Raw genomic sequence first — 18,039 nt, 5'->3', positions numbered from 1 at the left:
CAGCTCTTTGTCGCCTGAGTCTTGAGAGTCCACTAATTTTATCATCAGGATTCAGGAAGCTAAACGCTCCTCCCTTAGGGCTTTGAAAAGGGGGAACACATCTAAAGAAATACTTTTGGTTTCATTTTTTTCCTTTTATCATCAGTACTGATGTCTTTAGACTTATTTATAGGTGTCTCAAAGCATTAGGCCCTAACTGCCCACTCAGATACATTGGGTTCCATTGGGTAACGTTAGGTGCCCAGAGACAGGAAAGGCAGGGCAGGTCAGGAAAACCAGTTTTGATCACTTTTGAGTTCTAGAGCCATGGAGTCATTGTATTCTCCCTTAATTTTAACTTTATTTGCCCAATCTAGGTATGAGGACAATGAGATCAGTATTTTAAACAGAACCACAAAAACTTCTGCCTCAGATAAGCAGGAAAAGGGAGATTTTCATTTGTTTTTTAAAAAGTATTCTCCTTTGCAAACCGCTATTCTGCATTCTTTGTGTACTTAAATTCTATTACAAAATTGCAGTGGTGGCAATTCTATTATATTCCATGTTTACAAAAATGTCTCTTTGAGAGTAAAAGGAGTTTATTAATGGGCCCTCAAGCTACAGAGCAGGTGCACACTCTCTGACCCTGAGCTGAACACTCTTATCACATTGTAAGATTATTTCAAAAGATGAATTTGTCTTCCTGGAGAACATCCCACCTCAATGCAAGAGTTGGAGTTTGGACTAAGTGACACTCCTGATATTCAAGGCCTTGAGTCGCTGTGGGACTAAGACTTGCTATTCCCAAATTGAGACCATTCTAGACAGGATAGTAAATTTATTTCTTCCTTAACATGGGAGTTGGGCACTGATGGTCATCTCAGGTACTTTCCCATCTTTTTTCCCTTCCCATGAGGCTGTCTTATGAGTTGAATTATGTCTTTCTGAAAGATATGTTAAGGTCCTAATACTCCAGGACCTATGAGTGAGATAATTTTTGCAAATGTAATCAAAATAAGTAGCACAATATTTGATTAGCATAGGCCCTAATCTCATGTGACTGGTATATTTTTATAAGAAGGGAAAATGGAAATGTAGGAAAATTTAGGGCAGACACTTGGTGACCATAGAATAGGAGATTTACAGTAGAAACACCAAGGCTGTTGGCAACACAAGCAGCTAAGAGAAAGGCCCTTCTCCAGGGTGTGAGAGGCAGTGTGGTCCCGACCATATCTCGTTACCTATGTATAACCTCCAGAACAGAGGGGAGATACATTTCTGTTATTTAAGCTACTCAGTTTGTTATCCATTCAAACCATTGTCCCTCTAACCTCCCAGTGTCCAGAACACGGACTCCTGCACAATAACGCAATCCTCCCCACGCTGGAGCGTAACAAAGCCATTGTTGCTGGGCTTTGAATAAAAGTTCTACTAACACTGTGCCTACTTTCTAGTCCATGGAGACTCATCCAATTTCGGGGCTGGTGCTTTTGCAAAGAAAATTAAACTTTCTAATTATTTTTCCTGGTGTTTCCATCCCTCCACCTTCCACCCCATCCTGCTAATATATCAATTTCTTTGATTGAAAAGCGTGGGCAAATTAAATATCTCTTTCTCTCAAAGAAAAGTCAACCTAACATAAAATCAAAACTGGAAAACAAAAGGTCCTTTAACCTCCCCCTGGCATATGCTTCATAGCTTCCTGGCAGGAAGTCAGTTTGATCACATTTTTGAAATTACATATTTAATGGGTCTGGCCATGACCAGCTATTCTGGTCCCTCTGGAACCTGGTGTGAGTGAAAAGCAGTTCCCAGCCTCCCTTGTGGTTGTCAGGACTACGAGTAGCCTTACCAACTTCTTTGTCCCCAACAAGCCAGGTACTTTATAGGCTCTTCCCAGCACTATTTCACTGAGCTCAGAAGTCAAATTCTTTCCTAGCCCATGCATCTGATTATACCTATGACTGAGAAGGCAAAAGGCCTCTCAGCAAAAGGCATCTTAGTCACAGGGACCACACCTCTCACCTCAAGAGCCATTCACCTGCTGGGAACAGATGAACTCAACCCACGGAAATTCAATCAAAAACAGTTGGCTTAGAAAAGACATGTGTAAAAATGTCTCTCTTGGTCAGATATCATTAAAATAAAGATGCATTCGATAGTGATGAACAGTTTTTCCTCTGTTAATGGTAAGTTGAGTGAGGAGAGGCAGAAAAGAAACAGACTAGAATCAAAAAGAATAAGAGAATGTTGACCAACTGACAGAATGATGAAAAAGCAAGTTAGAGATCCATTAAAAATAATTGTCACACCTGTTGCAACAATGAGAAGTACAAAATGTCATGTCAAAACCAGCTTTACAATGTCGGGGGGGGGGGGGGGTAAGGGTGGTATGATTCGGTGGGAGGGAGGGGGGAGGCTGGGAAGGGAGGTGAAGGGTAAACAAAGGAGGAGGCTGCAATGCTTGGTAAGAAATGTATGCATTATCCTGCCCATGTAATTGTAACCCCTCTGTACAGTATGTTCTCAAATAAAATTAAATTAAATTAAAAAAAAAAATAATTGTCACAGAAGCTGGGTGCTGGTAGTCTCATGCCTGGAATCCTAGCTACTCAGGAGGCTGAGATATGAGAATTGCCATTGGAAGCCATCTCGGGCAAGAAAGGCTGTAAAACTGTCTCCAACAAACTACTCAGAAAAAAGCTACAATTGATGTTGTAGCTTAAATGGTAGAGTGCTAGCCTTGAGAAAAAGCTCAGGGACAGTGCCTACACCCTGAGTCCAAGTCCCAGAGCCTGCACACACACACACACACACACAGACACACCACACACACACACACACACACACACACACACACACGCACACACGCACACACGCATGCACCAACCTATTCTCATAGATAGACACTGGCAAAGGAAAAGAGAGACAGTGGATTAGAAAGACCGAAACAAAAAGACACTTGCAGAAAAAGAGAGAGATACAAATAAATGTGGAAAGAGTGACATTAGAAAAGATCAAGTGGAATGGGAAAGATGGAGACAGAGACTTCAACAGATCAGATTGGACTTTAATCAGCGCTGAAGAGGGCATCGGGTAACACCAAACGGAGTCAGAGATACAAGGGGCGCTGACAGCAGGGAGTTTCAGGGTTAAGTAAGACCAAATAAGGAAGCTGTTGGATTGTGCAGCTGGTCAGCAGCAGCAGCAGAAGGTAGCACTTTCAGGTAGGTCCAGGGATGGGGTTCTTCTGAATGATTCCCAGGTAGGGAACCCAAAGTGGGGTCTTTTTGATAACCAAGGAGTGATATCTTTGGCATGAGTAAGGCCTTAAGCCATGTAGGCAAGAATGGTGCCCATTAGTTATCTATATCTGTCTTGTCTGTCCATGTATTTTCTTTCCTGGTTAATGTGATTTTAACTCTCACATCTGGGCCACATCACTTACTCATGCTAACTTCAGACTTGACCACTCTTTTGAGGGTCCTTCCTGCATCCCTGCCTGTCTACATTACTTTCTTCCCTTGACTGGCTACTAACATTCATTGTGCACCAGCTATATGCTTGATGGTATTCTAAAATAGGATATACTCTCTTCCCTCAAAGAATGCTCAAGAGATTCATGCCTGCTCTATTACACAGGAACAGAGGCATGCTGAATGTTCTCTGAAACTCAGAGAGGGAAGGAGGCAGAATATAGGTAGTGGAGATGGGCCATGGACTCTGGGAGCAGATACCACTGATAAAGGCACTCTGGACAGAGGAGATGTATGCACAATGGCATGTGTAAGACCAGGTCAAGCTCTGAACAAAGTATATAGGACCTGGGAGGGAGCAGCAGGAGCAATGCTAGGGAATCAGTAGCTTTGGGTGCATACCCAGGGTTAGGTTGTAGGAAAGGCTCTGGATACAGAGTACTCCTTGAAAGGTTATTCAAGAGCTCCAGCTTGAGTACTTCAGTGGGTAGAGTTGCCATTGACTGATGCAGAGAAGTCAAGAAACATTTAGCCAGTAGAGGTGGAACCAAAATATCTAGAGGAAGAAGAGCAGGTGATGAGATTCATATTGAACAAACGAGACAGGGACTGGGGGAGGGGACAGGGGACAGTCAGCATCGAGATTGAAACTGAGGCTGGTGATTGGAGTGTGAAAACCCAGAGATTTGTGATAGTTCATGTGAGAAGATAAAGATATTGAAGAGAAAAGAGAATTAGGAGATGGTAGAGGCACAATAACTAGAGAATACAGAATTTTCATATGAAGGAATCATCCACTATTAGTTCTGAAACTGTCTGGGGATGAAGTGGAACAAAGACGGTAACAGGGTCTTTTCTCCCCCTGCAAATATCTCCTTCCCTCCATATTTCTTACTTTCTTATTCTACTCTGTCCACACGTGGTGGGTTTTTCCTTTCCTTGAACTCATCTGTCTGCAAAGCTCCCCTTAAGGTGCTTTCTAGATCACAGAGATCTTTCTGAGTGCCAAGGCTACCCTAATCTTTCTCCTTGGGATTCTCTTGATTCCACTAGGATGGTATTATCCCCTTTTGAAACCTAGAGAGATTCTAAATTGCATTATATCTTGGACATCCATATTCTCCAAGAATCCTTCCTTGGTGATCTCAGCCTCAAGAGACCAGGCCATTTCTTGCTGTTTCTTTTCAACCAAATCAATTTCCTCATTTCTAGTTTTAGTAGTCATCCAAGAATAAACTAAGTCACTTAATAAAGCAATCATGTGTGAGTCTACTTTGCCCAAATGGAAGTCAGAGAACATGCTGAATGTCCCTTTCATGAATTTACCTGTCTATGTTACATTTGCTCATTTAATGAGTATCTACAGTTTGAGAAGCTCTTTGTTCCTAAGTTGCACTTTCATTACAGGTCTAAGATAGACCCAAAAATTCCACTAGGCAAATGCTTCATAAATACTGCTTGAGTGATTGTGTTTGTATTTGGGTAATTACCCCCACACTCCAATTCATCCTAGGAGAGAGATTCCTTCTGGGTCTGAAAAACATTGATACTGGCTAGGAATACTTACTCCATTTTATTCTCAGGTTTTCTGAGTCTTATGACCACCAATACCTACTAGTAAAGTTCATTCCATTTTTGTAAAGCTTGGCATGCCTGTCAGATTTTTTTGGATCCTATAAGTAATCATGGTAAGCTTTAACCCCTAAGCCCGACAATCCAGGAAGGTTGGCACTCACATTATTCCTCCAGGTTCTCACAGAACCGGCTAATATAATGGTTCTCCCCAGCATTCCGGACCTCTGACCTCATGCTGTTCCTGCATCCCAGGTCTTGTGGTGCTAGAGCATCACTCTTTCAAGATTATATAGAGGTCAAGGAATTCATATATTATTTCCTTTTGCATTCACAGTACTTACCCTAGGGTAATGTGCTCTGTCACATTCTCAATAAATACACACTAGATTGTGATACTTGCCGAACAACCCAGAGGCGAACTAGGAGATGACTCGGGTTTCTCAGTTCCCAACCTAGAGCTTTCCAGCCCCTGGGACTCTGTGTTTTAGTGAAGACTAAGGGGATATTGCCATCAACTTCTTTATTTTGAGGTCATATTAGCTGGTTTCAGGAAAGGAAAGTGTCTAAGAGGAGTAGAGCTCCTAGGTTGGGCTTAACTTTGGTGTAGAATTCAAAACTGATTTTTTTAAAAACATATTCAGGCAGGCTTAATTTTTTCTGTCTCTCATTTCAATCTAAAGAAGCATTTCCGTAGGCATGAGTGAACTGAGGAATTTGTGTTTTGACAGCTTTGGGACAGCTGAGATATTGTACATAGAGCATTTCTTACCACCCTAGAAAGACATGTGTCCAAAACGTATGCAGGTGAATGACTGACCAAGGGTGAGAGAAATGGGAGGAAGTCCTCTTAAAATGAAATATTTTGTCAAGAGCAAGCTCAGATACAAAACTAAATGTCAGAAGAGACCTCAGATTAACAGAGCTCTAGCCAAAGCCCACTAGAATAATTTGGTTTGTGAAAAATTCATAGACGTTGTGTCTGGTCAAATACCTTTATATTCCAAGTGGGGAAATAAAGGCCCTGAGATGTCAGTGTTGAAGAACACTGGGCCCCAGGACTAGTGGCAAAGTGGAGATTCTGACCTTGGCCTTCTGTTTGCCAGAGCTCACCCCTTGCTTCTTTGTAGCAGCAGCATAAGTGATGGTTCATATTCCTCTGAATGCCTGAACTCACGGTTGTCCTTTACACATCAGCTCATCTCTTGCTTTACCTCTCCCATTATCTGAATATCTTGGGTCTCTAGAAGCACAATAGAGTCATGCTGACCAGAGGATTGCTTCAGTTCAGGCCCAATACCTTTATGATGGGCACGAACATATTGCCAGGATTAGTCCAGTTGCCTCATAGTCACCTGGAAAGCACCAGAAACTACATTCTGGTGATCACTGAACTAAAGACTGAATTTGGCAGCCATAGATCTTAGTTCACTGCCTATTGAGGCCTCCTCTGTAATATCCTCACTAACAGCCTCCCAGCGTCAACCTGAAGGTAAAGCACAGACTGATGATGAAAAGAAACTCACCTGGGCCCTCTGCTCTGACACTTGTGAGTTTTATTACTTTGAATTGCTTTCTTACTCCACTTAGTTTTGTTGGTCGTCATGATTCCCAGTGACAGCTTTGTGGTGAGGGCTGTGAGGACACAATCCACGGGTATTGCACTAGTAGTTTTGAAGGTGGGATGAGGCCTACCTATTACAGTGAGAACCAACAGTCTGGTGTCAGGGATATATTTTGTGAGATGTGTTTTGTTTAAAACTTGTTTAAACCCCTGGTCGTGCCCCATACAACCTGAAAGCATTTTTATCTTTAGCCATAATACTACCTGCATAGTCTAGCTTAAAAATACACACAATCATACTAAGTAATATTACTTCCTTCCTGCCTCAAATCTTTTTTTTTTTTTGCTCTCTGTATGCCGTGAATGATCTTTTCTGTATCTTTTTTATAGTACTAGGATTGAGCCAGGGTCTCACACCTGTTAGATCCATGCTATACCACAGAGCCACATCCCTAGCCATCAAGTAATTCATATTCCTTCCCCAAATCTCAGTACACTTCCTAGATGAACTCTTAGCACCTGTCAAAATCTTTTCACCCTTCAAGATGAAGTCCAGAAACTTCCTTATTGGATATTCTTGTACTCTCACTAGGTCTTCTTACTCTAGGATCTTGTTAAACCTGGGTAAGCCCTTCCCCTCAATTGGACTGGGAGTCCCTGATGGGCAGAGTCCATGATTATGTAGCCTGTTGTCTTCACGATTGTCATAGGAAGGAAGCTTATGATTATATGCAACACCCAGCAGATCCTTTCTCTTCAGAAACAGGAGGGTGCGCAGGGAGGCCATTTTACTTAGTCTCTGTCTCCATGGGCCATCAGCTGCCTCCTGTTGTCATGGGTGATACATAGCTCAGGGATCTTTTCCAGTGTTGGTTCAGAAATCTCATGTAGACAGATCCCTTTCGGAGACATTTAATATTTAGCTGTGGAACAAGCTACAAAGGTTTCCATCATGTCCTACTCAAGATCCCACTCTAACACACACACACACACACACACACACACACACACACACACACACACACACACACACACACACACACACACACACACACACACACACACACACACACACACACACTGAATGTTTTCTGAAAAACTGCAAGGAGAGCTCTGGAATGAGAGAACCCTAATTGGGTTCTGGTCTCAGCTCTCTCAGTTCTTCAGATCCAAGGCATGTGACCTTGGCCAAGTCAATTTACCTTTTGGAACCTCAGTTTCCCCCAAGGAGAAGGCTGGGCTAGCTAACTTCAGAATGCCTGCAGTCTTTATTGCTGTCATTATTCTGTTCTGAGGTTCAGAGAAGGTTTGCACATTTCTATCTGTAACATAGACACACTCAAGAGAAGTGAGAACTGAGCTTTCTGTGCCCATCTTCCTCCATTGTGTGCACCCATGCACATGTACCTCCTGCTCCCAAGGCTGTGTTTGTGTAATTAATTGATTGAAGGAGACTCGGCCCTTCTTCACTGCAGCTTGATTATAAGTGAGTCAAACAGATGTCTTGAATTGGGTGATTGGTTTCCAGATGTATTACAGGGAGCAGGATGATGGGCAGGAAGTAAATGATTTCAAATTCTGGGGACCCATGACAAATGAATAGTGGTTGCGGTGGAGGTGGACAGGGACCAGGTTTGGTACTTAGTGTTATGAAGTGAATGACCAGATGTTGTTGGCAGCTGGTGGATTAATAACAGAGGTAACTTGTGGGCTAAGTGTTCCTGTAGGAGATTATCTTGAGAAGGAGAATAGCAGTTCTAAATCATCCAGGCTGGGTTGGAAGTAAAGACTCCTGGGTTCTTGCCCACCAGCTGGCTAGAGCCAAAGTAGAGAACTTGTTTTGATCACTTTGTTCAAAAGAGGCAATCAGTCTTAGAATGACAGAGATAGGAAAAGACCTGACCATCTTTCTTTCCCCCTACCATTTCCTCTACTTGAGATTGAGGATGCTGAGTCTCTAAAGAATAACTGGCTTACATGAAGTTGTATCAAAGGTCCAGAGTTAGAATCCAGATCATCTCAACTGAGGTCTTCCAAAGGGATACTAGAATAGAACCTCCCAAAGGAAAGAATGAATAAGATGCATAATGTCATCACTTTTGCTTTGACCCCTCTGACTGGGAGCCTTCAAGGTTGGACACCTACCTCTTAATGCCTCTTCTCCAATTTCTGACCTGTGTCCACTTGAAGAATAATAGCATTGACAGCCACTATTAAATATGGCGAAGCTGTGTGCAAACCAACTTGCTTGGTTTTGGTGCTCATTGTGTGCGATTGCATTTCATCTTTCTCACAAGTCCTTCAGATGGCCTCTATGCAAATCCTCATTTTACAATGATGTATTCATCTAATTACACATATATTGCCTCCCTAGACATCTTTGTACCACATCCCTAACTCCCAGGGATGTTGATTAAAAAAAAACAGGGAAAGAGGAGAGGGAACACCCATTCTAGTCAGCATCTCTTTAGATTCTGTAAGTCTATTCAGTGATAAATCTAAGGCATAGTAATTCAGTTATGTATGCAGTGTGTCTACATTACAGAACTAAGGTAATGAAAACATCACTTGTATAGTTCAGAAAGCAAGTCAACATTTACTAACTTAGGTAAGCATCATTGCAGATACCATTATTTTTTGTCATCATCATTAGTATTAAAATTCTCCCTGATTCAGTCAGGAGGGAACCAAAACTCTGTGGATAAATGGATTGCCCCAAAGCACAAGGCTAATTGGCCTAGCATTGGGAGGCTTTACAAGAATTCCTGAGTAATTTTCCCTTATACTCCCAGTTCGATGTTTGTTCTCTCACACCCTGACTTTTTCCAGACCTTTTGGCCCATGGACAGACCTGTTCACCAACTGGAAGTTTCCAGTACCCATCAAAAAGCAGTTTGTTGGCAGAGAGATATATGTAGGATGAGAGAACCACAGAGCTACCTCAGGGATTAGTTGAGCCATTTGGTCATTTAGAGATATTTGAAAGCAAGCCATGCATATTCTTGTGAGTTCATTCTAGAAAAAAAATCAGTCTGGATTTTGGAAAAATTTAAATTATTGCTTTGTTTCCTTAACCACAACTTCAGATGATGATGATGATGATGATGATGATGATGATGATGATGATGACGATGATGACAATGATGAGGACAAAGACAGGGTCAAGAAGTGGATTTTAGTTACAATTCTGCAGTCTGATCATTGTAGAAAGCCCCTCTATTATCTTTGGCTGCAGTTTCCACATTGTAGTCTCCAAGGTCCCTTTATTCTGAAAATCTACAGTTGTGCAATTTTGAAGAGCTCTTGAGAACAGAAGATGCTGTCGTGTGTCTTAGGAACAATGGTAAAGGATCTCTTACAGGTGTGTGTGTGTGTGTGTGTGTGTGTGTGTGTGTGTGTGTGTGCGTGCACATGCATGCACATGCATGCGTGTGTGTGTGTGTGTGTGTGTGTGTCTGTGTGTGTGTGTGAGAACTCTGATTTTTCAAACTCTATTTAACAAACTGTAGCTTCAAATACAGATGCTTCTAAAGGCCAACTGTGAGTGAATTACCACATATGATTGGCACTTTATATGGTTCTTTATTGAATACACAAAGCAGACTTGTCAGAAATACATTGGCATTTGGATATGCCATGAAGCAAACCAGCCTTGCTGGGTGTGTTGGTAAGTGGAGGCTGAAGAATAGAGAGCTGAAGTTTCCATGCTTCTGACATTCAGCCTAGCTCGGGTCTGGTGCTCCCTGGAGAGGTAGCATTTGGAAAGGCCTTCATAGCCTGGATAAAGGTCTTTGTGTATGAGAAACTCTGGCCAGTGACATGACCTGGGGTAAACCCTTGCCCTTACCTAGGTCTTTTCCTCTGTCCAAGGGGAGAAATGATTGACCTCAAATATCACTGCTCCTGATTGCAATTATAACCTAAAAACAACACCAGTCTTACCAGGGTATAAGAAGAAAATAGCAGAGCAAGGCATGTCTTTGATCACTCTCTTCAGACTGTCAGCTAGACAATCCCGCATGAGGACTGTTTCTCATGATAGACATGAATCTGTGTTAAGATCTGGCATGCCTTTGAAAACTCTGAATTGGCCAATGTGTTCTGGGTATTTCTCCATTTGGAGCACATGGCCCCTTGAGCCCTTTCAGCGGTTCTGTGAAGTTAGTATTATCACTGTAGTGACCCAAGACCCAGAGGAAATGAGTGTCCCACATTGCCCAGCTGACAGGTGGCTGAAGCAGAATCAGATCTCAAGTCCTGTACTCTACTCCTGTGAATCAATCATCATGCTACTAAGATCACTTAATGAATAGGACCTATGGGCACAGACATATAAGAAAAGACCATAGGGCTGATTGAGACCATAGACACTGCTGTTACCGCCTGAAAAGGCACGAGGCCCAATGTCAGGCTGCCTTCATCCCAGCAGCCTAACAGGAAGTCAGGACAACTAGAAAGAGATAAGCAATTTTAGCAGGAAAATAACTCAGCAAAAATGAACAACTGTGTTGCCAGGTCGTAAACTAGTTGTGAGCCTGATAATGTTATATAAGCATTCAGATCTGAGAATCTAGGTAAATAAACTCTTTCATGGACCTCTTCTGACTAACAGATCCATCCTGATGGCTGTAGAAACTGCCATCTTTACTTCTCCCATTGGAATTGCAGACCAGACTCGACTTACCTAGGGCATCCAGAAGGAAACCTAGATGGGAACTTTGAATCCCAGGTTTTAATGCAGGTGTAACCTTAAAATCCCTAAGCTATGCATCTATTGGGAATAATAACAGTAAGATCTTGGTAGAGTGTACTCTGAGTCTGTTTTCATCTAGAGTATCCTGAGTCTGACTTGGGAAAAAGTGTTAGCAGGAATCAAAACAACATTGAGATACCATCTCCCCCCAGTTAGAATGGCAAAAATCAAGAACCCTAATAACAACAGATGTGGACAGAAGGGAACCTTACTGCATTGTTGGTGGGAATGTAAACTTGTTCAACCACTTTGGAAAGCAGTATGGAGGTTCCTCAAAAGACTCCACATAGAGCTCCCCTATGACCCGCAATCCCACTTTTGGGCATTTACCCAAATGCTTACAAACAAGACCACACTAAAGCTACCAGCACAACTATGTTTATTGCAGCATTATTTACCATAGCTAAGATATGGAACCAACCTAGATGCCCCTCAGTAGATGAATGGATCAAGAAAATGTGGTATATATATACAATGGAATTCTATGCCTCCATCAGAAAGAATGACATTGCCCCATTTGTGAGGAAATGGAAAGACTTGGAAAAAATTATATTAAGTGAAATAAGCCAGGCCCAAAGAAACATAGGTCCCATGGTTTCCCTTATTTGCAATATCTAGTATATATATGAGTCAAGCAGAAAAGGTCAGATAAGGTGATGTTAGGAAAATGAACCCTAAGAGATGTATTTAAATGTTTTTTTTTTCTTTCATGCATTTGTTTCTAAAGCATTTATAAGATTATTTCTTTGTTGCTTTGTATGTCCCTCCCCCACAGTATAACCCCTGCTTTCACTGTATTTGAAGTTGGTATAATTTGTGGAGGGGAAGGGGAAAAACAAGTCGTTTAAATAAGGATACAGGTGGACCCGTTGCAACAATGAGAAGTACAAGTTGTCATGTTGAAAATGAACTTTACAACTTTGGTGGGGGGGTGGGGAGGATTGGCTGGGGGGTGGGGGAGGCTGAGAAGGGATGGGAAGGGTAAACAAAGGAGGAGGCTACAATGCTTGATAAGAAATGTACGCACTATCTTGACCATGAAATTGTAACTCCTCTGTACAGTATTTTCACAATAAAAAAAAAGTGTTAGCAGGGTCTTCGAAAATAGTGAAGGTACCTAATGTTTGTAGGTTTGGCTGTGTCAGCCCAGAGGACTCCTGTAGAGCCTGTGACCTCCAGAGAAGGAAGTCAGCGAAGGGAGTGGATATTCCTTGACTTCAAGGTTTCAAATGCAGAAACTAGATAGAGAGAAGGGAATAGGCCTGCTAATCCCCTAAAGATTCTGTGTGCAGCACAGGATCCTGCACTGTCCTACCAAACACCTCTCCCTTTGTCGCTCTTAGCATTCTCTCCATGGCCAATCATTTCCAGAAGGTTCCATTAGCTTATCTTTTGTCCATGAAGAGAGTGATGGGAAAGTCCATATCAGTGAGGCTGTGAAAAGTGTGTCTTTCTCTTTCTTTTATATTATTTTTGGTTTAAAAAATTACCTTTAAGTGGTTGTACAAAAGAGTTTCCATTTAACAAAGCAGTTTATGAACACAATACATCTTGATCAATGTCACCCCTTTCAACATTCTTACCTATCTTTTACATTTTTAACTGACACGTCATAATTGTCTCTTTCTCCTGGCTGTTCTTTTAACAGTCAGATTCTTGCAAACTGAGCATGCACAATAACCAGGTTGAAATGTAGATTCTCCCTAAGGTGATAGTAGCTGCAAAATGGTCCTTTCTCTGGGAAATATAGACCTGTCCCCTGAGGGCAGTGGGAAAGCCTTTGTATCAGTGAAAATCCTGTAGGTCAAATAATAACCAAAATATATTTTATAACTTTCTTATACATTTTCCTTTTGCTTACTCTTTGACCCTGGGTTGAGAGCCGTGGTCAAGAACTCTTTGTCTGCAGGCTTTATCGAGCCTCAGGTCTGAGTCTAACTGTCCTTCACAGGAGTCCTTTCATCTTTGGCCAGTAGAGTCAAACTTTTAAGCTTCCCCTTCCTTGTCTGCAGAAGGGAAGACATCAACCCCTCTCAGGGTTGTTCTTCAGATTAGATATGGTGATATTAGAAATGGACCTAGCCTAGTCTTTGGCTGTTGGCCAGAGATGTTGAGTGGATATGTCAACCTGCCTCTGCCACTGGGCTGCAAAAAGCTGAGCACCTCTGAAGTTCTTCATCCCTCTGAGTCCTGTCTATGAAACAGGCTTACAGTCTTTACAGGCCTCGATTCAGTGGAGGGCAAAGGCAGAGAATTCTAGAAGCATTTCAGGTCTAGAACCTCCAAGAAGGCTAAAGGAAAAGGAGAATTATCCTGATGCTGTTAGAGAATGTGAGCATGAAGTTTTAGATATTATTGCCTGCAAAGCACTGAGAGTAGCTTGGAAGGAAAAACAAAAACAAAACCCCAAAACTACTCAAACCTGTTGTATGATAAATCAGAATGAAGAAAAGCTCAATTCAATTTCACCCAAAATGAGCAGTAACGTCAAGTACTTTTCCTACCGAAAGCCAGCTTTGACAGCTGTGTTCTGAGTCAGAATTTAAAATCACTTGATGATGGGGCATGTGGATAGCTTGTTTCATTAGCCAGAGTCTGGGGCAAACACAGCTAATTATCAGGATTATCAGACCCTGCAGAGTGTACAGATCCAGAACGGATAATGCTCTGTGCTGGAATTGTATGTTAGGTTGTCTGCTTGTCTAATAAGCACACAGAACATATTTGAAAAGGAGTGGCTGATTTGCCACAGCATACTTCTGTCCCAGATATAAATGGAATATCATCATTAGGTGGAGGAGAATAATCAAGGTAGAAGATGCTCCCAGCAGCCAAAATTTTCAAAAAGGCACCAAGAGTTGTCACAAATGGAAGCTGAGCAAGGTGGTAGCCTCCGACGGTTTCCTTCCCAGTCTTCTCACCTACGCATTCAGTAATGTGGATGGTTTTGGTCATTACTTTCCTACTCAAGGCCAAAAAGCAGCCTATGATTCCTGGGGTCCAGTTCTGAAGTCTCAGTTCAGCCCCAGAGACAGGTGGACAGTCTTCAGAGCCAATAAAATGCATAGGCAGCAAAGCAGCATGTCAACTCAAACAGGATGAGACCTACCCCATTTCAGCTCGCCATTATAAAGGTGAATTGTCTGGATCATGAAAGGCTGAGTGGTATTAACCTCAGGACCAGAAAGGGCAGCTCCTGGAGAGAAGTTGGGAACATAAATATCTACTAGCTGCTTGAAGCAGAAAGATACTTAATAGAAGTGTAATTGAAGGATTTTTTTTGTCTTCTCTCCTTACTCAGATGGTTTGGCTAGTGTCAATGGGAAAGAGTTCATTCTCAATCCAGGACAGTGCCATCAGCCTATGGGTTTGACTAGAGAACCATCTGGTGACAAGGTGCCTGAGCTAGAATCAGGCCTGCTTTTTGACCCTGGTCTTGGTGATCAGGGGAGTAGCAGCTCCAGAAACAGCTGTTATGAAGCACTAGTGCTCATTTAGAGTGAGTACCCATTAGCACTGCTGTCTGATTGGATTGACTTATCAAATTAACAATCACCCTTTCTCAGACAAGGACCTCAGGACCTTAAACAGGTTCATTCAGCAAAGTAGGAATTTTAGAAATCATCTGGTTGTGAGGGGCAGGGAATGCTGGTAGCTCGCACCTGGGGGGGGGGGTGAGCTCTGAGGACTGTGGTTGGAAGCCAGCCCAGGCAGGAATGTTTGTGAGATTCTTATCTCCAACTAACCATCAAAAAGCTGGAAGGGGAGTTATGCTCAAATGGTAGAGCACCAGCCTTGGGCAAAAAAAGCTAAGTGACAGTGCCTAGGATGTGAGTTCAAGCCTTAGTACTGGCAAGAAGAAGAAGAAAGAAGAGGAGAAAAAGGAGAAGAGGATGAGGAGGAAGAGGAAGAAGCTGAAGAGGAGGGAGAAGTAGAGAGGGAGAAGGAGCAGGATAGGGAGAGGGAAAAGGAGAAGGAGAAGGAGAGGAGAGGAGGGAGGGGAAGGAGAGCCCTGAAAGAGTTCACTGGATGCATATTTCTACTCATCTAGCTCACTATCCATTTGTTTTACAGAGGAACAAAATTATATATGAGGAGTAACTGGCTCAGCCTGGATCCAAACCAAATTCTCCCTCTTTCTGGTTCAATGTTCTGTTCTTTATATCGCATTATCTTTTTTTCTCAGAGCCTCAAGGCTAAGCAGAGCAGATGAAGTAAGAGGTGGTGGAATGAATTACATGTTGGCACATCCTCTCTTAATGCTGCTTCTAGCCATGAGAACCTACCACAGGCAAAGTCTTTCGGCCACCTCAGATAACAGAGCATGAGCAAGGAGAGGAAAGAGAAACTGTCTGTCCTGTGTGCCCTTACAGGGGAAACATGGAATCATTGGGACCTACGGATAATTTTACCCAGAAATGTCCGCGAGGAGATGATAAATGTTCTGTGGTACAGGTTCTTCCTGCCTGCCTCCCTGGGTGTCCTTCCCTGTCACTTTCAGGAGAGAGTAAACCCTGGTCCATTGCCTTGGCCTTCTCTGCTGGTGTAGAGGCTGAGGGGTGGTTTATAGGATGGCAGAACAGGATTGCAGACAAAACTGCCGTTCACTTTGGCTCTGTTTCTTCTCAGTCATGCAGGACAGGACAGGACTAAGATTTCTCCTGGACACTGATGGTTATGGAGACAAAACTGTTTTACTCCCATTACTTATGGCAAATGTGAGAAGTAGATACTATCATCCTGGGAAAATGGGGAAACTGAGGACCATAGAGGTTAATTGGCTTGCCTAGATCTGTGCAGTAGGTAAATGTCAGAGGCAGACACAGGTTGAGAACTAACTGGTTGCTCAGGCAAGCTCTTTTCACTAGTTCTGAGACCCTCTTCTGCCACCAAGAAGCCTCACGCATGAGAGCTACTCAGTGTCCTCCTGCTTAACTCTTTTTTTTATCCTTTAACCCAGGAAGGACACGATTACATTACTTAGGATGCTTTTCACCAGTATAGAGCCTGGCTACCTATGGAATGAACACCTGTCCTCCTCCAGGGTAGAACAAAAGCCATTAATGAGATGGCTGAATGCCATTCTTCTGGCCTGGGGAGGTTGCACTTAGGAAGCAGCTTGTTCCATTGACTGTTGGCTATCATTGCAGGTCTGGAGTGCAGCTTTGACTTCCCCTGTGAGCTGGAATATTCTCCTCCACTGCATAGCCTTGGCAACCAGAGCTGGTCTTGGCGCCGTGTGCCCTCTGAGGAGGCCTCCAGCATGGACTTGTTGGATGGGCCTGAGGCAGAACGTTCCAAGGAGATGCCCAGAGGTAAGGCTAGAGGCTACTGGAAAGTGTCCTGAGTGAGCCAGGACCAGACTGGAATAGTCATGTCCCTCCTTGAAATCTGTTTTATTTTTGTCTGTTGTGAGGCTTAAACTCAGGGCCTGGGTATGGTCTTTGAACTCTTCTGCTCAAGGGTAGCACTCTACCACTTGAGCCACAGCTCCACTTCTGGTTTTCTGGTGGTTAATTGGAGATAAGAGTCTCATGGACTATCCTGCCAGGGCTGGCTCAGATCTTAGCCTCCTGAGTAGCTAGGATTAGAAGAGTGAGCCACTGGCACCCAGTGAAATTGACTTTTAATATGAAGTGAAGGGGAGAATTTCGATCCAATTTCAAGATCAGCCCAATCTTTTACTATTTTACCAAATAACAGAAATAAGATTTTTCTAACTCTCTTCCATGAAGACTTTTCAAGGCTTATCCATTTGGAAGGGGCTTGCCAGAAAGCATACCTATATGGCACCCAATGAATTTGAATTTTAGATGAACAGCAAATGATTTTCTTTTGTAGTATAAGCATGTCACATGCAACAGTCAGTGCATACCTATATTAAATACTATTCTACTTGTTCTGAAAAATTCAAATATGATTGGGTGGCCTGCATTTTTATTGGCAATCTTAATTTGGAAGGTACTGGGTTAAATATTTGTTTCAAAGCCACTCATGAATATTCAAGCTACATGCTTATTTTGCATGGTGTTTCCAGTGGTTCTGAGCTGTTTGTGAACATCCCTTTCTGAGTTTTCAGGGCCTGAGACAGGCTAGACTCTGTATAAGTAGTGATACTTGTTACATATTTATAATTTTTAGAGAAAGATAAGGAAGCATCCAGCCTTCAGGTCTCTCCAAGCCAAACCTTAGGGAGCTCAACTTCTTGAACTCAGAAAACTCTACTGACCCCAAACTGACAGCACAAGTTTCTCGTCTTTATGAAGAAGTTATAACTGAAATGGTAATGGGCTTACTGGACATTCATTCTGAGTTAGACTTTTAATTTTCAAGGCATCCCCTCCCTGCCCCAAACTGTCTCATTGAATTTAAGATTTAACCAGGAAGAAGGAAAGGTAAGAGAGCTAGGACTCAGACAAAAACAGTGATTGGCTTGAGATCCCAGGGCCTGTGCCTGTGGATCCAGACGAGGGCACGTTCTACCACATCATGTTTCTTTCTCTGTAATAACACCAATGGCCAGAGCTGCTTGGCGGCCATCTTTGGAGGGTGATTGTCTTGGGCGCATACAATTGGAGAGTTTTTCAGAGAAGCTGATAGAGGTGGCATAGAAGTAACAATGCTCTCAGGCTGAGGACGCATCAGCCTTGAACTGTGAGGCATTCTTCTTTGTTATGTGTTCCACCAGCCGACCT

The 18,039-nt window shown here is 42.7% G+C and overlaps 1 protein-coding gene across 1 annotated transcript in view; it reads left to right on the top strand.

Moving 5' to 3' along the window:
- Alk (ALK receptor tyrosine kinase) overlaps positions 1-18,039 on the top strand; it is a 507,293-nt gene that overhangs the window by 3,221 nt on the left and 486,033 nt on the right. The window contains exon 2 of the mRNA XM_042696640.1: positions 16,495-16,659. Coding sequence (XP_042552574.1) covers positions 16,495-16,659 — 165 coding nt within the window. The remainder of the gene's footprint in view (positions 1-16,494; positions 16,660-18,039) is intronic.

The sequence above is a fragment of the Dipodomys spectabilis genome, unplaced genomic scaffold (genome assembly GCF_019054845.1).
Source record: "Dipodomys spectabilis isolate Male_0828 unplaced genomic scaffold, ASM1905484v1 ptg000210l, whole genome shotgun sequence".
NCBI classification, from domain to species: domain Eukaryota; kingdom Metazoa; phylum Chordata; class Mammalia; order Rodentia; family Heteromyidae; genus Dipodomys; species Dipodomys spectabilis.
This window is presented reverse-complemented; position numbering and strand designations above follow the sequence as displayed.